Source organism: Emys orbicularis, chromosome 1 (assembly GCF_028017835.1).
Source record: "Emys orbicularis isolate rEmyOrb1 chromosome 1, rEmyOrb1.hap1, whole genome shotgun sequence".
Lineage (NCBI taxonomy): Eukaryota > Metazoa > Chordata > Testudines > Emydidae > Emys > Emys orbicularis.
This window is the reverse complement of record NC_088683.1, coordinates 314,487,673-314,513,452: the sequence shown is the minus strand read 5'-3', so window position 1 is coordinate 314,513,452 and position 25,780 is coordinate 314,487,673. Positions and strand designations below refer to the sequence as shown.

The following is a 25,780-nucleotide window of genomic DNA, read 5'->3' as shown; positions in this document are numbered from 1 at the left end:
GCAGAGCAGGGAACATTCCTGTGTTGTGCATTCTTTTTAATCTACCTAAGACTGTGCAGAAATTGTGGGAATAGAATTGCAGTTGGGGTACTGAAGCAGCAGACTTGATGATGCACAATCAGCTAGCTACACGTCTAGTATGGACCTGGACTGAAGATAATTCTAGTGTGTTTAAAAAAATATTATTGTAGGTCTTGAGAATACATTCCTCAGAACTGAAAAACACAGTTGGTAAAACTGTATCAGAAAATAGTTTTATTTGATTCTTACCTTTAACACCGGTGATAAGAAAATACTGTAGTTGATTATACAATCAATGACTACTTCAAGTAAACAAAACAATTTTTAAAATTAGATTTCCTGTGTAAAAATATAGTGGAGGCCTAGTGGACCATAATGACCTCATGTGTGTCCTCCAATAATTAAGCACAGTAGGGGTAATTCAGAAAGCTACTAGACAACTATTGGGCTATGCTAGCAGAGAATTTATGGTGCATGTTAGCTAGGGTTACCATATTTCAGCAAGCAGAAAAGAGGACAGGAGGAGCCCCGCCCTAGCCCCGCCCCTCCCACTTCCCGCCCCCCTCAGAACCCCCAACCCTCCCCCCGCTCCTTGTCCGCTGACTGCCCCCTCCTGGGACCCCTGCCCCTAACTGCCCCCCAGGACTCCACCCCCTACCTAAGCCTCCCTGCCTCTTATCCCCTGACTGCCCCCTCCTGAGACCCTCCCCCCATCCTAACTGGCCCCCTAGGACCCTACCCCCTACCTGTACCCTGATTGCCCCAACCCTTATCCACACCCCCACCCCCAGACAGACCCCTGGGACTCCCACGCCCCATCCAACCACTCCCCACCCCCTGACAGCCCCCCCCCCAGAACTCCCGACCCATCTAAACCCCTCTGCTCCCTGTCCCCTGACTGCTCCGATCCCTCTCCCCACCCCTGCCAGCCCCCCCCAGAACTCCCAACCCCCCCCCGCTCCTTGTCCCCTGACTGCCCCCTCCTGGGACCCCTGCTCCTAACTGCCCTCCAGAACCCCACCCCCTACCTAAGCCTCCCTGTTCCTTATCCCCTAACTGCCCCCTCCTAAGACCCCCCCACCATAACTGCCCCCCAGGACCCTACCCCCTACCTGTACCCTGACTGCCCAAAACCTTCTCCACCCCCCTCAAAAAGCCCCCCCCCGGACTCCCGACACCCCCCCCCCCGTCTCTTGACTGCCCCCTCCAAAATCTCCCTGCCCCTTCTCCTGCCCCCTGGCCCCCTTACCCTGCCGCTCAGAACATGGTGTTGGGCTCTGTGCGGAGCCGGACACGTGGTTGCGCTCCCCAGCGCAACACACAACCCGGTCCCACCCCACCCAGTGCTGCCGGAGCGGGGCGCTGGGCAGGAGAAGCTGCCGAGGCCCGATGCAAACGGCCCGGCTGGCCGGCAGGCCGGCCGGCTCAGAATGCGGGGGAGGGGAGGGCGGGGAGGAGGAGCTCTACAGCTGCTTCGGAGTCCAGCCCGGCAAGCTGCGGGGGAAGGGCTCTGGCTGCCAGAGCCCCATGCGAGCGGCTGAATTTCCTGCAGCCCTCCCAGCCGCGCCTCGCTCTGCATGGGGGGGAAATCCCGGACATTTTTAGTGATTTACAAATTCCCCCCCGGACGCTATTTTTAACACAAAAAGCAGGACATGTCCGGGTAAATCCGGACGAATGGTAACCCTAATGTTAGCCTTGATTTCTTTGCTTTTATTATTTTCTGTCAGAAATTTACTATTTTTGTTATGTAGCTTAGTATGTGTGAATTTGCAAAGCTGTTCTCAAATCCCCACTCCCACACTCATGCATTAAAAACTTTAAAATACCAGCCTCTTTAATCTGAAAATATCTGTAGAGTAATTTTTAAGCTGTTGTCTAAACTCAGTTTGGCCAAAGTTTACTGTGCAGGCTGACATGCATGAACTGCAAAGTATTATGAACTTCTTAGGAAATAAAAAGTTGACACACATGCCCAATGATTCTGTACTTTTTCAGATTTAGAGACAGACACATTTTTAAACTATAAAAAACACTTTTGAAATTGTTTCAAATTTCAGATATTTTATCTGGGGAGACATTGTATGTCAAAATTAATCAAAGACTAACTTTGCCTTTTAATTTTTTTTTAAATGAAAGAAAACCTATATTTTTCTACCGTGTTAGTTATAAATCCTCCAAATCAGGGACAGTAGTGGAAATATGGTGCATCCTTAATGATAACATCAAATACAACAAAGTGACTATCGTGGGAGTCTTTTTAACTGCTGATAGTGTATTGTATATTTTTGGCTTTTATTTTTATATGCAGAATGATTTACAATTAAAAAAACTCTGGATTTTATTTTGTCCACTGCAAATACTTAGTTTCCTTAGTGGATTATTATTCCATTCATATTTGAACAAGAATTAATGGAGAAAAAAGAGGGATAGGGATGAATGATAAGTTCAGTTTTTATCACATCTGATTTGCAATGGCAGTGGTGGGGACGGATAGCTCAGTGGTTTGAGCATTGACCTGCTAAACCCAGGGTTGTGAGTTCAATCCTTGAGGGGGCCATTTAGGGAACTGGGGCAAATATCTGTCTGGGGATTGGTCCTGGTTTGAGCAGGGGGTTGGACTAGATGACCTCCTGAGGTCCCTTCCAACCCTGATATTCTCTGATTCTCCAAACGGAGAAGCAAGTGAGACTACTGGAGATGTGAAATGGAACCCAATGTGGGAGAGGTCAGATGGTAGATGTAAGAAATGTTTGCCAAAACTCTAGATATGGCAGAGGTCACAAAGTGAAATGTGTGTAGAGCAGAGGTTTCCTAATTGTGATCCTCGGAACATTTGCTGGTGTTCCAAATGTGCTGCTGGCTGTTGCCATTTTTACCACTGGAGAAAATCCAAACAGAAGAGCAAAAGCAGGCAGTCTGATTGCTCTGTTTCAAAAGGAACAAAATGTTCATTGCACAAAAGTCATTCCAGTGTTACTTTTCCATGTACGTAGTTGCTGTGGTTGCCACAAGGCTGCTGTGAACATGTGCGTGCTGTGCAAGAGACGTTCTGCCCAGTTGCATTTGCCACTTCATCCAAAAATGCTGACTTCTAATATCAAATAGTTGTCAGTACAACCTCCAGTATAGCATTTTAGTATTGTTATTAAGTTTATTTTTCTTCATTTAAAAACTGGAAATGCTTTAAATCATTAAATACATTTTTTTAAAGGATTTTTTCAAGGCATTAGGAAGAGTAAAGCAAATTCATAATGATGTCAAGATTCTTCTCCGTACAAACCAACAGAGAACAGGGTGAGTTTAATGTGAATAACTGCAAAGTAGTCATTTAATAGTTAAAACAGTAATTGTATGGAGCTGCCTTATTTGTTCTTTCAAATGATGACAAAAGGCGCTGTACACGTAACAGGAATTCATTTTGAAATTTCCGTTTCTTTATAATGCTAACTTTTACATTAAATTTTAGATGCTTCTATAAACATCTAATAAAATATTTTTATTTTGTAGCCTAGAAATTATGGAACAGATGGCTTTGCTCCAAGAGACTTCTTATGAGCGACTTTACAGATGGGCTCAAAGTAGGTTTACACCTTTTATTTTTGTTTTTAGAAGATTTAGATTTATGAATATTAGGGTGATCAACTTTTTAGTTCTTTTAAAATGGGGGTAAGCTTAGCTAGAAGCCTTTCTTTGACTAAATCAGAAGGAAATCTAAGACACTACACTGTAGAGCAGTGGTTTTTAAAGAATGTAAGGCACTGGGTCGTGGCTGCTCTGATCAGCACCACCGACTGGGCCGTTAAAAGTCCTGTCGGCAGTGCTACCCGGCTAAGGCAGGCCAGTCCCTACCTGTTCTGACACCGCACTGTGCCCCGAAAGAGGCCAGCAGCAGGTCTGGCTCCGCCAATGGGAGCTGGGGGGGGGGGGGGGGGGGGGGGGAAGGAGAGAGGCAGTGCCTGCAGGTGAGAGCACTCAAAATCAATGGCCAGTGTGAGAATTTTGCCTGTAGGTGGCTTTATTCCATTTTGAGCTAGCTTGTTTCTTGCAGTATAGGAGTGTCTGGTTATCGCTTTGTAGGCACTGCTTCATTTAAAATCGAGGTAAAATGTGCAGTCTTTTAAAACCATGTAATGCTCTTTATTTAAATTTTTATATAGTAATACTCCTGGTTTAAAAATACGAACTTGATGGCATGCACAAATCTGTATTCAATAAGTCTCATTTTACACTGTTTTTAAAAATTGTTTGTTAAGAATTGAGACCCACATCACTCATATAGAAGAACACTGCTCATGGGGAAATTACAGTGATACAGACATGGGCAACCTGTTACATATTCTGAAAGTTATATTGTAAAATGAAGAGACTCTACTTGTAGCCTAATATCTTTCTGGTACATAAGAGATGTTACACCATCTTTACTGTCTAAATAGCATAGGTTTACCTGATATTGTATTGCTATTTTATAGGTGAGTGCAGGACTTTGACACAAGAATCATGTGACATTTCTCCAGTTCTCACCCAGGCCATGGAAGCCCTGCAGGATAGACCTATTCTGTATAAGTAAGTAAACGTTCATGATTATTTCTAACACATGTAAGGGTATCTTTTCTTCTCTTAGCAAATAGATCCATTCCGAGTCTGTAACGTACAAACAATGATACTGAACATGATGATGATTAGTCTGGGATTAGTCTGGGGGGAGGACTAGCTCAGCGGTTTGAGCATTGGCCTGCTAAACCCAGGGTTGTGACTTCAATCCTTGAGGGGGCCACTTAGGGATCTGGGGCAAAAATCTGTCTGGGGATTGGTCCTGCTTTGAGCAGGGGGTTGGACTAGATGACCTCCTGAGGTCACTTTCAACCCTGATATTCTAAGAAAACTTTAAGAAAGGCATGTTTCAGTGTCTCTAAACTTTTGGTATATTCTTTGTTCAATCACTGTACAAGAAGTCTCACTGCTGGTCTTCTGCAAACATATTTGGGTTTTATTTCAAATAAAATGTTATACTAGCTATACTTTCATCCAATTTAAATGTGAATGTGTGTGCTCTCTTAAGGTTTTTTTGTTTTGTTTTAGTGGGGCTAGTCTAGGTTTCCTTTGTCAGAATGCAAGGCATCTAATTAGTACATTTACTTGTGGAAAGTAAAAGTTTGCCAAAGCCTACTTAATTTTTATCCAGATTGTACCAGTACTGAGAGTATTTCCTATTATGTAAATTATAGTAGTCTATTAAAAGCAACGTATTATATATTTATATGCCCTACATGCTTTCTTTTCATATAAAGAAGGCACTTGAAGATATTAGGTCTTCCAGTTCAGTGCATTGCTTAAAAAGTTAATGTTGAAGTACAAACTACTGTATGCGGTTTAAAATGGAGATCATCTGACAGCCTCATTTCCTGTATTGTTGGAGGCCTCAGTCAGGATTTGAAGGACTTGATCCAAAATGCACAAGTACATCTCTTCACTAGTACTAATGGGGGATCAGGGTCAATTGTGTATTGTCCAGGTTTCTATCTTGCCCATATACCCTCTTCTACTGGTCTATGTTTAGCCTTTCCCACCAACATGAATAAAGTTAATTGTTTTTTTTTCTGTCTTTTGAATGCTTTAACTTTCTACTTTAATAACATAACTTTAACTTTTAAAATATGAATTTCTATTTTATAAAGAAAGAACATTGTATGTGTAACTGTTCTATTGACATAAAGAAAACTGTTTATTTGTTAATTTCCTGCACTACAGTAAATGGACTGCGCAAGCTAAAGAGTAACTATTTATCTTCTATAGTGAAAGCTTAATTCTTGATCAGAATTTTCTAACAAGACTTTTAAACCTAAATCCAGTTTGCTGATAACAAAAGCAAATTAACCACAAGGTGGCACTATCAGAACTGTCTTTGTTTTTGCTTTGGCTGCTCATGTTAGCCTGTTATGCATTGTACTGCATTTAGCCTGGATAGAGCAAAATACTTAAGTGTGTCAAATTTTTAGCACACGATTAGTAACTTTGACTTCAATATGACTACTTAAGTGCTTAAAGTTAGGTAGGGGCTTATGTGCTTTGCTGAATTAGGGCCTTATGAGCGATATTATGTGGCAGAATTGAAAGAAAATAATCATGCTGAACATCAAACTCTTGAAATAACATCAGAAATCCATTATCTTTTTCCAGCCATTGTGTTATTGTGTTGTGACTTGAATGCAGTTAATTTTCAGTAATTATATGTAGAAGTAATTTGAAACCAAAGTAATTTTAAATAGAAATAAAAATTATTTTCATCTCCCCCTGGGGATGAAACAGAGATTCCTTAAATTTCTCCCCAATGCCTTTTTCAGACCAGTTTAGGGTAAGCCACAATATTGCTCACTATATTTTATTAGGGTCATACTATACAATACTTCTACAATAAATACTGTGTTGTGTTTAAATTATCCTACTTCAAAACCTTGGAAAATGCAGTAATGTGTTATTAACCTTTACAGAAAGTTTCTGATCTTTGGTAATGCCAGTACTACCGTCTGTGGGAAAGAGATTTCAGATATCTTTTGAAGGTTCTTTGTGGTCAAGTCAGATTTCTGTTCTTGCTGCAAAACTAAGAGTGTGAAAGAAATTGTTTCCCATAAATGAAAAGTTTATTGTTTCCCATAAACACTAATGAAACACCGTGTTGGTGCTTTATAAAATCTCAAAGATTAAATGCTAATGCCTGCTTCAATTAAAGGTCTCTAAGGGCTTGTCTGCACTGGCACTTTACAGTGCTGCAACTTTCTTGCTCAGGGGTGTGAAAAAACACCCCCTTGAGCGCTGCAAGTTTCAGTGCTGTAAAGTGACAGTGTAGACAGTGCACTAGTGCTGGGAGCTATTCCCCTCATAGAGGTGGGTTTTTTTTATAGCGCTGGAAGAGCTCTCTCCTAGCGCTGGTGCTGCGCTACACAGCCATGTTAAAGCACTGCCGTGGCAGCGCTTTAACGTTGCTAGTGAAGACATGCCCTAAATCTTTACTAGAACCAATGATAGGCTTACACAAAAAGAACAGAGGTGGTAGTTTGTGATATAATTTACCGGCCATAAAATTTCCACCACTGGATTGTGTGCAAGAATGGCTGTGGTTTTTTGGTTTTGTTTTTAAATGGAAAAAAAGAGTAAAAAATATAATCTTCAATTCAAATCACCATAACATAGTAGCACTTTATGTACATTTCCTCCTTTTTTGGCATCACTCTGGCCTCACAATTAATCAAAAATACAATACAAAGTCTAAAAATTTTAAGTATCTCTCAAATTTAAAAATTATATGAACACTAATTTGAAATTAAGTCTCTAAAATACTGAGAATGTTTCCAAAATACATTGATTTTACAAACTAATTTGAACACACTTTTTCATTGCAACCTTTGTGCCATAAAATATGATTATGACAAACATTATTGCCATTCTTGAAACACTTAAATAAAAACGATGATCATTTCCTAACCAATCAAAGCACAGTTAGCTCAAATTAGCACACACAAGGTAACTGCACTTGAGCTAGCCTAGCTCCAGTGACCATACTTCAAAACCACACTCAAGTTACAGAGTGATTTGATTAGCAGCACAAATGATTAGCTGCAGAGGAGTTGTGGTATCTCAAGCTGTTGCATCTTCACTGCATTGCCAGCTCAAGTTTCAACCCCCTTCCCAAACTAGTTAGCTCAAGCTTAATGCACCACTTAATTTGTGGGAAAACTTCAGTTATAACTCAGCCTGACTTTGCTGTGAAGATTCGCTCTCACTCAGAAAAAAAAATTGAACATACTTTAAATGTTTTGTCTTGTCAAACTTAGTTAACAAAACGTAACAGCACTACTGACATACTTCCTGGAACTGCAGTCAGTCCAGAGCAACTGAAATAAATGCTTCATCTGGGTCTTCACTTCCTCTTCCCAACTAGAATACAGACAAATTTGAAAACTGGGTTTTTGTAGATGACGCATGAGCAGCCACAGCAAGAAGGACATTTCCCTGCTGATTTCTCAAGGTTTTCTCCACCCTCTTCCCTCCCCCATCTGCAATTATAGCTCCACTGGGAATTTGGTCTATTGTTGGAAGACAAGCTAAAAGAATCCAAATACTATTTTCCTTCTCCATAATGAATACTTACTATAAAGCTGTAGTAAATACACCATTTCAAGGGCAGATAATAATTAGTTTTTGCTGAATTTTTATACAATGCAGAATTATGTCATAATTATATTGTATTCTATTGTGGGTAAAAAGAAAAATATAATTTTCTATTTCCTCTTGCAAACATAATTATCAGTGTTATGTTACAGTTCTCAAAACCGATGAGAACAAAATTACAAGATCTAGTCATTTGCCAAATATCTGATACTGTATAATATCATTACTTGTTTGGAAAAAAGAATCAATTTGGTTTGTGCAAAACACCTATGGTCTTGTGCTATTTTTTTCGGGGGGGGGAGGGAGGAGGGAGGGGCACTGGCACTGCTGTCCCTGTGTTATGGGTAATGAGTTGACGTTAGCTCTCTAGTGCTTTAATCAGATACTCTTCCTAAATACTAAAATTCATTTAAAAATACACCTTTCACTTGATTCATCAAGCAGTAGCATTTGTTTTGTTTACATTTTTTTTTACCAGTGGGTGGCAAGCAGACTTAATTTGGGGGTAAAAATATAATGGATTATGCAGAAATTTAAGTACCTATCAATGTGCTTATTGTTTGCAAAAAAGTAACTAGCAATTTATAGTCAAGATAAATAAAACTTTTCTTATTGATCCCTTCAGCACAGTAACCTCACCACTGTTGCAAAAGAACAATACATTGTGAATGAACTGTGTGCAAAAAGAAAATTATTTAAAAAGCAAATACCCTTGCAATCTCAGTGTATATTTTTTTTAAAAGTACTTATTGGTACATGACTACCACAAATCCTTCTTTACCTTATGTCATACAGAATGTGATTCTGTCCAGTGATCCTTTAAAACATTCACAAAATTTCTTGAAAATGCAGTAGAGCTTTCCTCAGCCTTTGAAAGCTGGGGGCAGTAACGCTCCTATTTAGAACATTCTGATAATATATGATTACTTTTTCCTCTTTGCAGAGAGACAAGATTGCATTTGCTTTCAATGTTCACAAGCTTAGAGGGGAAGTAAAAGTAGATATACAAAATAAAATTTAAAAAATGAATAAAGAGGAAATATATAGTAATTAATATAAACCAGAAGCTAGGAATTGTAAAAAATTGATATGAGAAACAAAAGAATACAAGAACAAATCTATATCCATTAGAGATAAGGACCCATAAGGAGGAATTTATATATACAAAAAGAATTATAACAGTGATATTGGTCTGTTACTAGTTGAAAATGGTAGAATTGTCAATAATAATGCAGCAAAGGCAGAAGTGTTCCGTATTTGGGAAAAAGCTAGATAAAGTAGTCATACCATGTTCTGATAATACTACACTTTCCAGTAGTAACTAAGGAGGATGTTAAACAGCAGCTACTAAAGTAAAATGTTTTAAAATCATCGGGTCTGGATAGTTAGCATCCACAAATTTTAAAGAGCTGGTCAAGGAGCCCTCTGGACAATGAATGTTGGTTTTCAATAAGTATTGGAACACTGGGGAAATTCCCAAAGACTGGAAGGAAAATATTTGTGCCAATATTTTAAAAGAGTAAATGGGATAATATGGTAATTATAAGCCAGTCAGCCTGACATCAGTCCTGGGCAAAATAATGGAATGATCCATTTGGGACTCTAATAAAGAATTTAAAGGGGTGTGTGTAATGGGGTGTTCCCCCACACTAGCCTGGAAAGAGTTAATGTGGCCCAAAAGGGGTAAGTAACCTGATAGGCCACACCTGAGGAAGAGTCAGGCTTGATAAGCAAGCACTGATTGAGAATGAAGCCCAGCTGAGCAGGAGCAGGCAGGCTAGTACAAAGCCAGGAAATATGTAGCAGGAAGAGGGCTGCAGCATGAAGGCCTATAGTAACTCTTTGGGTTTAGAAAGGGAAAGTAGGAAACACAGGGAGAATTGAAGCCCTGGGATGCTGGCCCTGAGGGAAAGGTTTACACAGAGGAGGGTGGACAAGGAAGCCTGATAGAGGTGGAATAGGGAAAGGCCCAGGAAAAGGGCAGTAAGGTTTTGGATGGTGCAGACCATGGCTGCTAGTTCAAGGGTCCCTGGGCTGGAACCCAGAGTATTGGGTGGGCCGGGGTTCCCTTACTAGCTACTGGGAAAGTGAGTTGGAGGACTGTTGGGAACGATACCGTCAGCCAATCCTGTGAGACTTTGATAACTTCTTGTGATCTGGCCAGCGGTCCAAGCCTTGAAGAGGGTTTTAGTTTTCTTAAAAAGAAAAAAAAATGCAGAGAGAGAGGGTCATAGTGAATCAGATTTTTTACAGCTAAAAATTACCTCAAAATTTGGACTTTGTATATTGGAAACATTGACACAACCTTGTATATAGCCAAATGAATGGGCACTAGTACAATGCTCTTAAATTAAGCTAATGTAAATTGTGAGGGATAAAATGTTTTTTTCTGAGGATCTTCATGTTTCAATTATAGGTACACTCTGGATGAGTTTGGAACAGCTAGAAGAAGTGCAGTAGTCCGTGGCTTTATCGATGCTCTTACCAGAGGAGGTCCAGGAGGTACTCCCCGACCTATAGAAATGCACTCTCATGATCCTTTGAGGTAGGATAGTAGTGAAACTGTGCATTACATAATCTTTTTGTCATTCATACAATAAATCCTTTATGTAGCAATTCTTGTTTTTATTTAGATATGTAGGAGACATGTTGGCATGGCTGCATCAAGCTACTGCTTCTGAAAAAGAACATCTGGAAGCTATGTTAAAGCTTGTAACTACTCAAGGTATTATTAGATTTTAATGCATATTTTGCAAATCTGTAGAAACTGAAGTTAGTGGTGAGCAATATGCCAGAAAACTACAACAAAATTCCTAGAGTGGACTTCAGTTGCTCCACTGAGGGTAAATGGTATTGTAAATGACTTCAGAAAATGTAATAGTTCAGTTTGCTAGGAAGAAAACCATTAATCAGACAGAATATTTCAAAGTTCACTAATGTGTGCATTTTCCTGCCCTCTCAATATATTTAGATTTAGAAGGGAACTTTTCATGCTAGACTTTAGAACTCAAGTGCATTTCTGAAAAGGAACTTTGTAAAAATGCCATTGTCGTGTACCCTGCTTGTATTTTGGGGATTTGGGTATCAGATTTACTTTTTCTAGTAAACAAATATTTTTCTAACAGCCTGCACTGCATGCTCCTGCTCAGCCTATGAGTCAAGTCTGGCTTCCTTCCATCTTGTACCATATCACCATTAAAATGGTCCAAATGTCAAATAGGACCCCTGGTTACACCTATGCAACTCCATAATTTTCAAATTCTTCTGCATCAACTAGTCCACAGAGCCTGCATTGAGTCTTCAGCCTGCTTGCAGCTTTTGAAGCAGATTTGGACCTGTTGTCAGTAATACCGTGGTAATCCCTGTAGAAGATGCCAATGTGATCTACCTCTGTAGCTACAACCAGGGGCTTGTTACAGCTGAGCGTACATGCCTCACCTATAACAGGTATTGAGAGTTACCAGTGAAAGCCAAGTTCTTGTCATACTGAGATACGAACAGCTACTTGGACCTTAACTGGTTCACAGGGCTCTGCCCTGGAATTTAAATTTAATCTGACTTGTTTAACGCACCCTTGTTTTCCTGTACTTTTGGAAATAGAAAGTGGCATTCCTAATAGATGTCACATCAGCAAGAAGGGTGTTGGAAGAGCTCCCAGTTTCAGTCAAACCACCATAAGGCCAAAAATTGAGAAGTGTGGAAATTTTGTCCTATTTTGTGGTTATGTATATTTTGTCCTTTGAAAATGTTTAAACATTTTCTACTATCCCCAACTCTCACCACATTATCAGTTGTTCTGCTCCAGTTATAGGCACACTATAAAAGTTGAATACTTTTTTGTACCGTGTTTAATATATTTATTTACTGACAATCTGATGGGGTGTTCCATTACAAACTCCAGACGCTAAAGAAGGGGGAGCGAGAAGCCCAGACACTGCTGTGGGGTGTGGAAGAGGAAAAGACATGTCAATTCCATTAATTTTACATGTGCCACAAGAGCCCTATGCTTCCACTTCTTTTGGCGGGAGACACTCTCTTAGGAAGAGCTCTCTGAAAGCAGGAATCACAGAGTCCATCTCCATGCTCTGCTTTTGCTGCAGGCTGTGCCTTACAGCCACTCCTCTCCCCACAGCCTCACTTCCCACTCTGAAATCACTATATACTGGGAGTGTAAGGCTCTCTACTTAAATGCTCCCTTCTGAGGTTATATAATAGGAATTGGGGGTTAGATGCTTTACCACACACACTCGTAGTATCTATAGCCATAACCACCATTAGCCATAGACTGGACCAATGTATCTGAGACTATGAAGACTAGGAGTGTGCATGGGAAGAGTGTCTGATCACAGTTCCGGTTTAGTTTTCTGGGAGAATCAGGTACCTAACTGAGAACCCATGACAGGCTATCCAAAACTAGGAGTCTCCTGGGGAAAGCTGCACTCCAACAATGTAGTCTTAAGGCAAACCCAGCATTCAAGCTCAAAGTAAAATTTCATTTCCCACAAAAATAGGTCACTGGTCATTCTCTCCAAATTCCAAGCATTCTGGAGAGAACGTCGTGCACAGAGATGTTAAAGACTGATATCCTGCTTGAAAATTCTCCTGCAGTTTGTGAGGAAAGGACTCCAAATCCTCCATAAGCCTGTTAGGTGAGACTACTCACTAAGGGCCTATTCCAACTCCTATTGAAATCAACTGGAAGGCTTAGGTGGGAACTGGATCAGGCAACGAGCAGTAGCTACATCCTGAGCGAAGAGATTATACGCCTTGTACAAATAAATATGGAAAGCTGCTACTTGGTCACCATTGAGTATGTCAGCTAAGGTAATACAAGATCATTATGTAACCCTCAACTGATGTAGCCTTCAGATGACTGGTGTTGCACAGTGAGGTAGCTCAGTAAGATGCCACAACAAAATTCTATCATAAATAATTTTTGTAGTTAAATAGTTGTTAAATTCAGTGTCTGCCTCCCAAAAGTCACACTTCTTAGTAAGCCCCATGTAGGGTCTATGAAACCATCAGCAATGAAGAAAAGGAAAATGTATGAATCACCTGAAAACTTCCTTTAGTCTGCAAACACAAGGCCATAGGTCCAGCCCTCCCTACAGAATGGGGGGGGGGAGGGGAAGGGGAGTGAGGAGGATGGAGGTTTGGTGTTGATGGAGGAAAAACTGTTCAAGGCTCAAGTGACACATTTGAAGAAAAATGTGAAAAGTCCAAGCTCACGTTTTAAGAAAACTGCCCTTTGTTTTTGTTTTTGAATAAAAATAGTCAAATAGCACATAATCACATGGTTAAAAATAGTTTAAAACCATTTAAAAGCTTTGCATTTCAAACTCTAATTTTTAATTTAATCCAACAACTGTGCTGTTTTAAATTTGAAAGGGCTAATAGCAAGTGCAAAGAAATTTTACCCCTCAGATTGTAGAGACGGAAAACAGGCAGATTATCTCTCCTTCTGTGGAGCTTAGTTGCTCCAGCAGAGAGAAGTAGCAAAGACTTTCCTCTCTTGCAGAGTTTCTGAGCTCCACAGGAAGGGAGACTCTCAAGAATTCTGCTAAAGGGAAGCAACAGAGACTCCCCATCCTGTGAAGTTAAAGGGATTCCACTGTAAAGAAGCATCCAAAACTGAGTGGGAGAAAGATACTTGATATGTTCCTGCCTGTTACTCACATCTGCTTTCTGCCACTGTGCAGGTGCCTTCTAAAGTTCTGTGACTTTTGGGGGGGAAGGCAAACTATTGTGCAATTAACGGAGCTGGCAGGTTTATTTTTATTAAATGAAAATTACTAAATTAAATGCAAAAACAATCTACATTAATGCGCCTATGTGCATGCAGTATCAGGTATTTGGAGCAATCAAATTTTTGAATTGCTCCGCTCCAGCTCCACTCTGGCACCAATAATGACTGCTCCAGCTCCGCTCCGACTCCGCTCCGTGCTCTGACTCAAATTAATTTTTAACTAAATAAAAAAGTGCATACTGTAATTTTGAAAAAACATTATTTTTATTCAGACTTTTAAAACAATTTAAATGTCATCAACAAAGATACAAACTAGAATCATTCATAATTCATTCTGTAAAAAATTATTGCAGGAATCAAGTCGTCTTTCATAGCCTGCCGCAAATCATTTAAAATTAACTTTAAAGCCAAAAACAGTCGCCCTCCACTAGCTTGAGTTGTTGGCATGCTCAAAGCAATTATACAGGCAGCATGAATGCGGTGTGGGTAGCTGTGAATGGCCTCAAAAACGGACTTAACTTTTAGCCTACCAATAGACTCCATTGCCTCACAATCTTCCCGAAAGTTTCTCTCGAATAATACTTCATTACAGTTATGAATCGCAGAAACTTGCCAGCATCTTTCTTGTTAATCCAATTCCTTTTCGAAGTCGTCATCTTCTGAAGAATTGATGCTTGAATTATCTCCATTTCCCCATGATGGTTGAAGACGTCTCAGGGATGGACGCTCGAACAAGTTCAGAGTGGAGACGGAAGTTTGAGAACAGCCTGCTATTTCTGAAGGATGTGAACTTTCCGAAACCGCAAATTCGATTGTTGATGACTCCTTTTGTTGTGTTTCGTTTTCTTCAACCTCTTTCGCCGAGTTCAAATGAAGCAATAGATTTTGTTTTTCGAGTCGTCGAGCAATATCAAAGAGCCCTTCCTTTGCCTTTGGTATTTCCTTTGAGGTAAGAAGAATCCGATACTGTGGGTCAGGGCCGGCTCCAGGCACCAGCCCACCAAGCATGTGCTTGGGGCGGCACCTGGAGGGGGGCGGCGCGGCGCTCCGGCCCGAGAGCGGGGCCGCGACTGGGCTCGAATAACTCTGACATATTACGTAAAGTGGTAAAGTAGATGTTAATATCAATTGTTATACAATCTGAAACTTTTTGGCACCTTTAGGACTTTCTTACTAAATATCATTCATTTTGGATTGAAAATGGAAAAAAAAACCTGGAGCAGTGGAGCAGTCAAGATTTTCTGTGCTCTGGCTCCGCTCCAGCTCCAGGCAAAAACCTGCAGCTCCACTGCTCTGCACTCCAGCTCCATGGCATCCATGGTGACTCTAACCTTTGGGGACTTAAAATATGAGTCAAGTTATTTTTGCTCAATTTTGGGTTTCTTTTGCTCAATTTTGGGTTTCTTTTCAGATAAAGCTCCGCAAAAAATCTTTTCTCCAGGAGTTTTCAAAGAGCCAGATGAACGTTGTTTAGCCGCGTCAGCTTTCTGTTTTGCCTCATCTTCCTGGTCCTTTTTTGTAACCAGAGCCGCATAGTTTTCAGGATGTTTACATTTTACATGCCGACAAAGGTTGAAACTTTTCATGGCACTTGCTTCACTTGTCTTGAAGCTACATGGTTTGAGTTCGCCATTCACTTCCTTTTCCACCTTGCACGTTGCCGATTTCTTCTTTGCTTTTCCCAAAAGCCCAAATTTGGGCTTTTCAAATTCAAAAGTAAAGACGTCATTGAGATCCTTTTCCGTAAATCAGCTATCAATCATGGGGGGCAGATTTGATTTTTTTGTTGAAGCTATGGCCAGATCTTCTTGTGCTGCTACCGCATCCAAATGTTTCTTGTTATGATCTTCGAAAAGCATTTTTTTATAATGTACCTGCTTGTGATATCTTAACCACTTAAGGTACTTCGAACTTATTTTGGATTTTCTGGACAAAAATGATCGCATTTTCTTTTTACACAAAATTATTATTAAAGTATATTTTAATATTTTAACATGTTTCTTGCAGTTTTAATGAAGTAAGTAGTATTTTTAATATACATCATTAATATAATTTTTATTTATAAATTGCAAGTTCATTTTTCTTATGAAATTTTGCGGTAAAAATATTTGAAATATTTTCCAAGTTTTTAGTTAATATCTCAAAAACGCTTTAATATAGATATATCAATGAAATTTGGTATGTGCCATAGCGTTAGTATGTACTATCGCTGTTCTACAACATTAATTGTTGGGAAGTAACGAGACTACACATTACAAGGTTGAAAATAAACTTTAATGGGAAAGCGGATTCAAATTGCAAGCACAGTCCTTTTAGTAAAGAGAGCAAATTTTCAGAAATATGTTTTTGCTTCATCAGCCTGAATAGATTATACAAGATAGAACCTGTTATTTGCTCTATCTTGTATAATGTTTCCAGCCTGATGAAGGAAAAACATACACCTCTACCCCGATATAACGCGACCCGATATAACATGAATTCGGATATAATGCAGTAAAGCAGTGCTCCAGGGGGGCAGGGCTGCGCACTCCCGTGGATCAAAGCAAGTTCGATATAACGCGGTTTCACCTATAACACGGTAAGATTTTTTTGGCTCCCGAGGATAGCGTTATATCAAGGTAGAGGTGTATTTCCGAAAATTTGCTCTCTTTGCTAAAAGGACTATGCTTGCAATTTGAATCCGCTTTCCCATTAAAGTTTATTTCCAACATTCTATCATACAACATCATTCAAATAAAATTATTTAAACTACAGGCGTCGTGAACTGGGGGGACTGGGACAGTTTTATTTAATATTTTTTAAATCTTCGACTATTTAACAGATACGACCCTGGAATATGATTTAATGCTAAAACATGCATTAAAATGGTACTCTTAATTTATTTTGTATAATTAACCGTTTCCGAGAAAACTGTTTAAAAATTTTAATCTGCTTAGAGGCTTAGAATGATACAAACAATTTTACTTATTACTTATTTTTCAACTTTGGAACCATAAATTTTAAACGTAATAATAAATAATAACCAAAAATTATTAACTTACTATGGAACATAATATTACCGCTCGTAGCCAGAGGCAGTCGATGACAAGCCTTTCTTGAAATATGAAATAAAAATGACCAGCCACCAGTTCGGAGCACCTATGGTTTAAATAATTTTGGATAATGTAATATGGTAGCACATACTAACGCTAAGACACAGACATAATTTCATTACTTTATATTAAAGCATTTTTGAGATATTAATCAGAAATTAACTTTTCATCACCTCCTTGAAGGGACTGTAGCTCCCTTAGGAAGAATTTTAGGACACGTGTTCACAGAAACGTTTTTTGTTAAAATGACCTAAGGATTCACCCCCAAAGTTGTATTGGACATTTTCCAATCACTCTGGATATATCACAAAAATCACTCCTAATTTATGCAAAAATGTTTACTGTATATTTATATGCCTGCTGCACGCGACTTTTTCAGTAAATTTAAAATTACAAACAACGCTACCAAAAGACCGTTGAACAGATGACATATAAAATAAGTCCACCAGAGTGATACGGGAGCATGTACAAATGAACAAATGCACCGGTAACAGGAGCCCATGTGAGAAATGAGCTTAAGTGGTTAATATCTCTTGCGTATCTTAATATATCAATAAACAAAAACATTATTTTTTTTGCAATATACCTGTTTGTGATATCTTAAATGTTGCAGTCTTGCGTCACACTTTTCCGTAATCGCAGCACTCAGCGTGTCTCGTTGATCAACCCTTACAAAAGAAGTATCAACACATACTTATCTAACTAATCTACGTGAGTACGTACTCGCCTAACCTTGGCACAAGGGTGGGAGCAGTCTGTAGTGTTGCCAGATGTCTGATAATTATCTGATTCTTTAATAAAACATATCTCCAAAAAACTTTGTAATTTTGTATCTGTACATTAAATCTTGATTTCGGCTGAAGTGAGAATAACTCTGACATATTACGTAAAGTGGTAAAGTAGATGTTAATATCAATTGTTATACAATCTGAAACTTTTTGGCACCTTTAGGACTTTCTTACTAAATATCATTCATTTTGGATTGAAAATGGAAAAAAAACCTGGAGCAGTGGAGCAGTCAAGATTTTCTGTGCTCCGGCTCCGCTCCAGCTCCAGGCAAAAACCTGCAGCTCCACTGCTCTGCGCTCCAGCTCCGGGCTCCGCTCCAAAGCCCTGTGCAGTATGAACAAATCATTGCTGCTGTGTGTAAAGTATTACTACCTGAATTTTGACTTTTCTGCAACTTAAAATTTAACCCATATGCATTAAGATACAGATTTTTCATTTTTAACCTGTTTTTAATCTACTATTGTGTATGTGGGCAAGGATTTATTGTTCTGATGAGCACTAAAGTGATAGCCTTACTGGTAAACTCTATTAAAAGGGATAATGCAGAATCAGGAACGTCTCTTTTAGATAGTAGTAGTTACAAAATAGGTGCATCATGCTCTCTTATGTTAGCTGATTTTCCTTATTGTCAATGTTTATACATGTTAAATTTCTGAGTGACTATTGATTTACCAATTTATGGCATTAAAACTCTTAATTCATTGTAGTTGCCTTGTTTTAGTTGCTTCTTCATAAACAACCTCTTTCATGTTAATATAAAATGACGTGGCTTGTCTCTGATCTTGGTTCCCAAGGATTACTGTGTTCTAAATTTTAAATTAATGGAGATATTCTATCTCCTAGAACTGGAAGGGACCTTGAAAGGTCATCAAGTCCAGCCCCCTGCCTTCACTAGCAGGACCAAGTACTGATTTTTGCCCCAGATCCCTAAGTGGCCCCCTCAAGGATTGAACTCACAACCCTGGGATTGTGTTCACAATTCGTGTCTTCATTTTGTGGCTGAAAGATAATCTGTTTTGGTGTGAAATAGGGAAGTAACGTGGCTGAGTGTCACCTGATTTTATCACGTGGCTTAACCACACTTAGTTACAGTTTACCTCATGGGCCTCATCTGAGGTTGAACTCATGTTGATAGGTTTTAAATTACAATTAGAGATTTACTGACTCTGATAATATATTTTGAGACAGTATTATATTGAGACCTGTAGGGCAGGTATTTCTGGTTGGAAAAAATTATGACAGTACTGCTTTTCTGTTTCATGATAAGAAGACAGGACAATAGGTTTTTTGTTTGTTGGTTTATTTTGTGAGGAAGGATGTGTTTGCACTAATCACTTGAACTAGTTAAGGTCCCAATGAACAGGTATGTGTTATGGTATGCTATGGCAGGGAAGTAAGTGTGGTTAAAACATAGTGCATATGTATCTTATGTACCAGTTTTTCCAGGGTGCACGTAAATTGCTTTTAGTGAAGAGGCATGACGTAAGATGAAACAAAATTAGCAAATGTGTGGAAGAAAAAAAAACTAAAGTAAATTTGTATAATGCTTACTGTATGTTTTCTTTTAACTGTAGGTGTGGAAGAAAATGTACAAGAAGTAGTTGGGCACATCACAGAAGGTGTCTGCAGACCTCTGAAGGTGGAATATTTTGTTTGTGTGTGTTTTGTGTGTGCCTGCCGCTCATTAAAGCTGTGTTGTGTTTTTAGTGCAAAATGCATTTTGTCATATATCTCAGCTGAAGACAATAACAGTGTATTACCAAGAGTGGTACATACATAACTTGAATATTGAGGGATTTTATTAGGGCCTTACCAAATTCACGGCCATGAAGAACGTGTCATGGACCATGAAATCTGGTCTCCCCCCGCATGAAATCTGGCCTTTTGTGTGCTTTTACCCTATACTATACAAATTTCACAGGGGAGAACAGCGTTTCTTATATTGGGGATCCTGACCTAAAAGGGAGTTATGGGCGGGGTCGCAAGGTTATTTTAGGTGGGGCGTGGTATTGCCACGCTCACTTCTGCAAGGCTTTCAGAGCTGGACGGCCAGAGCACAGTGGCTGCTGGCTGGGTGCCCAGCTCTGAAGGCAGTGGCCCACCAGCAGCAGTGCAAAAGTAAGGATGGCAATACCATACCATGCCACCCTTACTTCTGCACTGCTGCCTTCAGAGCTGGACGGCCAGAGAGTGGTGGCTGCTGACCGAGGACCCAGCTCTGTAGGCAGCAGCGCAGAAGTAAGGGTGGCAATATCATACCATGCCACCCTTACTTCTGCACTGCTGCTGGTAGTGGCTCTGCCTTCAGAACTGGGCAGAACTGCTGCCGCTCTCAGACCACCCAACTCTGACAGCAGCACCACCGCCAGCAGCAGCACAAAAGTAAGGGTAGCAGTACTGCAACACTCACTACAATAACCTTGTCAGCCCCCCACAACTCCTTTTTGGGTCAGGACCCCTACAATTACAACACCGTGAAATTTCAGATGGTAATATCTGAAATCATGAAATTGATGATTTTTTAAATCTTATGACTCTGAAATTGACCAAAATGGACCGTGAATTTGGTAGGGCCCTAGATTTTATTAAATTTAAGTTTTTATAGCACATCCGTATTAAAAAAAAAGGTCTTCCCATTTTATGTATGGTTCTAAGGCATTCTGATCCATATCAGATGTCTTCCAAAGTTCAAGGGTGCTCAGATCCAGTGTTCAGATTTGGGACTAGTCATAAAAGCCTCCTTTTTCTTTCTAGAAGGCAAAGAAAGGAAACTTCTGAACTTGGAGTTAAATTGATTTACAATACTGCGTCTTTAGCTTTGAGTGCAAAATACTTTTGGGTGAAACCCTGGATTAAGAATACATTTAATTGAGATTCCTAATAAACATGTAATTGTGCAACAAATGAGAGATTAGAGGACTCTGTCATTTTTCAAATCATCATTCTACCTCATTGCATATAATAGAAATGAACTCTGTTCATTAAGTGTAATGAAAAACCTACAAATCAGATACATGACATTGCCATACTTATTATAATTCAGACTCAGCACAAATAAAAAATAAATTCAGGATAATTAATTTAAAATTTAGTAATCTACTGATAAGGCATACTTCCATGTAATTCATACATCAGTTGTTTTTAAAGTAGAAAAATTAGAATAAAATTCCTTAAAATATCTTATCTGACTAGTTGACTAATACTGTAAAATGTCTGGTAATCTACATATTAAAAAGCAGGTTGTGGCTGAAATATCTCCATGTCCTTGACTGGAGAGGTGAAAAATTGAAAGAAGGATCAGAAAGTGTGTGTGTGTGTGTGTGTGTGTGTGTGTGTAAGAAAAGACAAAGGAGAAAGCACCATTAATCATGTACCCACCATAACATTTCAAAACTTGCTTCTCACGATATACCGCAGCACCCTCCTTTCCCTAAGCATTTGAAAGTTAGATGTTAATGTAACACTTTATTTTAAGATAGACTTACTTTTCTTCTCTGATTACATCTGAATGTATATACAGGATTGTATATGACTTTTTTTGATGGTTTAGACTTACTTATAAAGATGTCTCTTTCCTTGTAATTTCCTAACATTTGAAGAAATAGTTTGGTTATATGGAATAGAATTTGTCCCCATTTCTTAATGATATTTTACTTGTGCTTATAGATCTTAAAGGTCACAATTTTCCAGCTTGGGTGCCTAAAATAAGTGAGTTAAAATAAAAAGTAGGGCTGTCAATCGCAGTTAATTCAAGCAATTAACGCAAAACAAATTAACTAGATTTTTTAAAAGTTGCAATAATAGAATATCAATTTAAATGTATTACAAATATTTTGCATGTTTTCTACATTTTTAAATATATTGATTTCAATTACAACACACAAAGTGTAAAGTGCTCACTTTATATTATATTTTATTACAAATATTTCACTGTAAAAAAAGATAAACAAAAGATAGTATTTTTCAATTTACCTCATACAAGTACTGTAGTGCAATCCCTTTACCAATTTCTTTAGCAATTTCTAGTGCAATCGCTTAGCAATTGGCTGAACAAGAAGTAGGACTGAATGGACCTGTAGGTTCTAAAGTTTGTGAGGGCAGGTTTGTTTGTTTTTAATTCTACATTTATAAGTTGCGATTTCACGATAAAGAGATTGCACTACAGTACTTGTATGAGGTTAATTGAAAAATATTATTTTGTTTCAGAGTAGCAGCCGTGTTAGTCTGTATCCGCAAAAATAACAGGAGTACTTGTGGCACCTTAGAGACTAACAAATTTATTAGAGCATAAGCTTTCGTGGGCTACAACCCACTTCTTCGGATGCATATAGAGTGAAGGTTCACTCTATATGCATCCGAAGAAGTGGGTTGTAGCCCACGAAAGCTTATGCTCTAATAAATTTGTTAGTCTCTAAGGTGCCACAAGTACTCCTGTTATTATTTTGTTTATCTTTTTACGGTGCAAATATTTGTAATAAAAATAAATATAAAGTGAGCACTGTACACTTTGTATTCTGTGTTGCAACTGAAATCAATATATTTGAAAATGTAGAAAAACAAAAAATTTGATAAATTTAAATTCCATTATTTAACAGTACAATTAAAACAGTGATTAATCGTGATTATTTTGTTTAATCTCACAATTAATTCTGATGATTATTTTTTTTAATTGTTTGACAACCCTAATAAAAAAGCAGCCTACTTTTCAGAGTGGCTGAAAATCTGCAACTCTCTTTTGCTTCAGTGGGACTGGAAAAATAAGGCCACTTTTATTTAGGCACCTGGATATGAATTAAGGTTGAAAAATTTGATCTGAGTTAGTGATTAACTCTCCCATTTCATCGTAGAGGAGACTGTGGTTAAAAATCACAAAATATTATTTTCCTTCTGATTTTAAAAGGTTTTGATATTCTACTAAAGACAATTAAATATAGAATTCCTAGCATCCTATCTGTCCTCCCAAAACACACAACCAAAAAAAAAAAATCAGAAAGTGTGATGGTGATAGATGTCAGCCTGGAAAACTTGCCTATATGGGGAGGAGGAGCTCCCTTATAACTTTTAGCCCAGTAGTTAGGGTATCACCTGGGATGTGGGAGACCCAAAATCCAGTCCCTCGGTCTAGTGATTTGAACTAGGGACTCCAACACTCCCTCGTGAGTGCCCTGACCACTGGACATTAAGTTACAAGGGAGGGCCTCCCCTCGGCTTCTTGCTAAAATGCATAGCTGCCTAATGCCAAGAGAGGTTTTGCAGCTGAGAATCCCAAGCAGAGGGAAATGCCTCCTTGCAGCCCAACTTGAGGCACCTATCCCCAAGAGGGGTGAAGTTTAATATATGCCCTTCGCTTCACACCTCCCATTGACTAGCTTAGGTGAGGAGCTGCCTAGGGTGCTGGCTTTTGTATATCCCATTCTGATGCATCTATCTTTCCCCATTCATTGAATAGGGAGCCTAAGTGCCAAACTCAGGCTTTGTGATCTCAGTGACTTTCTAGGCACCTAAAATTTAGGCATGGCAACGCTCTGTGTCACCACGACCAATTTTCTTTGTGAATCTGACCCTGGGATGCTACACTGAGCAGCAGACAAATAATTTGGAAGGATGATGAATGGTTAGCAATATGTAGATGGACTTGTCACATATAAGCACTTGAGGAATAGTGCTATAATAGTCACTGACCATGATTGCTTCATAAATGCCTAAAAACTGATCGTGGGGCAGCCCTCTTATGATTGTGTGGAGGCTGCATGTGCTATGGAGGCGAAAGAAGTCAGGCCTGTTTTGCTCTGTAATCCAGCATCTCTTGGCCCAGTCAGCATGTCAATAAATGCATGTATTAGCTTTGAATATATCTGTTTACCTACCGTTAGCATCTCTTTTCAAGATAAAGTACTGGCTAGAGGTCATGACTCGGAGATGAGATTAAATCAGGTAAAATAAACCTAAATAAACCCCCTGATATATCAGTTCTGATTATTCTGCATCTCTGCCATTGATGATCTGTTGTAATTTAGGCATTTTGAAGCTGTTCTTGCTATTCAGGGCTAGGTGGAATTCCAGTATGTACTGGTGCTAATCCACAAAATGATTTCATTATATAGAAATTTCCAGCAACAAGTTACATACAAAACTCTATGGGAAATAGGGCCATTCTTAAGGAGTGGCATACACCTGCTTGTTTTCTGCCCTTCAGGTTGCTGCAAAAAAATGCCCTGTTCAAGAGGAATCCTGCCATATAAGCAGACCATGTGATGTTCTTATGCTTCTTGCAAAGTTCATTTGTCCGTGAATATCCCTAATGCATGTAAAAGCATAGAGGCTGATTTTCAGAATATGCCTATAAATAAAAATGATTATTTTTTGTTCCACAGGTCAGAATTGAGCAGGTGATCGTTGCTGAACCAGGAGCAGTTTTATTATACAAAATATCTAATCTTCTCAAGTTCTATCACCATACTATCAGGTATACAGAATTACTAAACATGTTAAGTAACTCTCCTGTTTGAACATGCACCAATTCTGGTACAGTAAAAAACACTCCCTCTGTTTTGCTTTGTTTTGTTTTTGTTTTTTGGGGGGGTTGTTTGTTTGAGTTCTGACTGTGCTCAGCTGTGTACGGAACAAAGAGGAAGACACAGCCCTGACCTGAAGTAGTAATCAATGCTTTTGATAGAAATCTGTCTGTAAATGGAAAAAAACGTCAACATATAGACATACTTTATCACTCTGTAGCATTGTAGATATTAAAGTGCACACAAAAAACTACATTAAAAGAACATTAAGGTTGCAAAATTAAACACTCCAAAATTAGGAAATGCCAGAATTAAAGTTACCTGTTGAAACCTTAGCTTCAGTTTAAACGCTTTACAAGTCTCTGAATATGTACACCGTACAATTTTTTTTTCAGGGGCTTATATCTTAGCGGTTTTTCATGGGAACAGTAAAAGGCACATCCCTAACATAAACTCAACCTGCCTGCCAAATTTCAAGTCCCTACTCTAAAGCATGAGGCAGTACAGCTTCTCAGTAAAACAGTTGTAAGAATATTTTTTTTTAATAAGTTAAACAGCATATTTTCCCCTAATCTTGTTCTCAAATTGGCAGAACCATTTTTGCTAAAACTTTCCAAAAGTGGGTGAGGAAGACAACCAGAATTCTCTTTTTTTTTTATTTTAATTTTTTTTTAGCCCAAACAGTTAAAATTTAGTAGTTACAAGCAACTGAAAACAATTTTATAATGGGGAGTGTTTGGCAGCCTTAACTATAGGCATTGCTGCCTATACCGTATTATTTAAAGGTCAAAGATTATAGTACTGATCCTACTAGCCAATTTTTTTTTTCAAAAATAGAGGGAAACTGGTCTAATTACTATAGCAAGGTCTAATTTGAGCCTTTGGTGACTTTACTGGGGCTGATAGTGCTCTGAAAACCAAGCTGCTATTTTTGTTAAGGATGTCACATTAGTCCCACTCAGATATGATAGTTTTTACCCAAGATATGGGTAATTTAGAATCACTTTTAATTTAGACGACAAACTCATATGCAAGAAGCATGTAGAAAAGTGTCATGGCATAATGGGTATAACACAGTTGTAGTAAAACTAATAAACTAATTTTACACTAGCCAAGCATATACATTTTTAAAGTGTTAAAGAGTACAATTTTGTATGTGACGAGACATATTTACCTGGAAAGTAGTGGAAATGGAATGACGTTATCAACACATCTTTCTCATTTGGATTTTGTTCTCTATAGCAGAAACAAAGTTAAGTATTTTTCCCCCCACTTATTTAAAAAGACAGTAGCATATTGGATAGGTAAATATTTTTAGCCCATCTTGAAAAAATAAAATATTAGTTTCATTATGTACTATGTTTTTTGCTGTATAACTGAAAATTTAGCATTTTCTCTTCCTTGTTGGCTTTAAACATTCAAACAAAAACCCACTAAGCAAAACCTGA

The 25,780-nt window shown here is 38.7% G+C and overlaps 1 protein-coding gene across 1 annotated transcript in view; it reads left to right on the top strand.

The window, feature by feature from the left end:
• Positions 1 to 25,780, top strand: part of COG6 (component of oligomeric golgi complex 6) — a 99,120-nt gene that overhangs the window by 31,569 nt on the left and 41,771 nt on the right. The window contains exons 6-12 of the mRNA XM_065417267.1: positions 3,236 to 3,318; positions 3,532 to 3,602; positions 4,494 to 4,587; positions 10,607 to 10,735; positions 10,824 to 10,915; positions 19,392 to 19,456; positions 24,192 to 24,283. Coding sequence (XP_065273339.1) covers positions 3,236 to 3,318; positions 3,532 to 3,602; positions 4,494 to 4,587; positions 10,607 to 10,735; positions 10,824 to 10,915; positions 19,392 to 19,456; positions 24,192 to 24,283 — 626 coding nt within the window. The remainder of the gene's footprint in view (positions 1 to 3,235; positions 3,319 to 3,531; positions 3,603 to 4,493; positions 4,588 to 10,606; positions 10,736 to 10,823; positions 10,916 to 19,391; positions 19,457 to 24,191; positions 24,284 to 25,780) is intronic.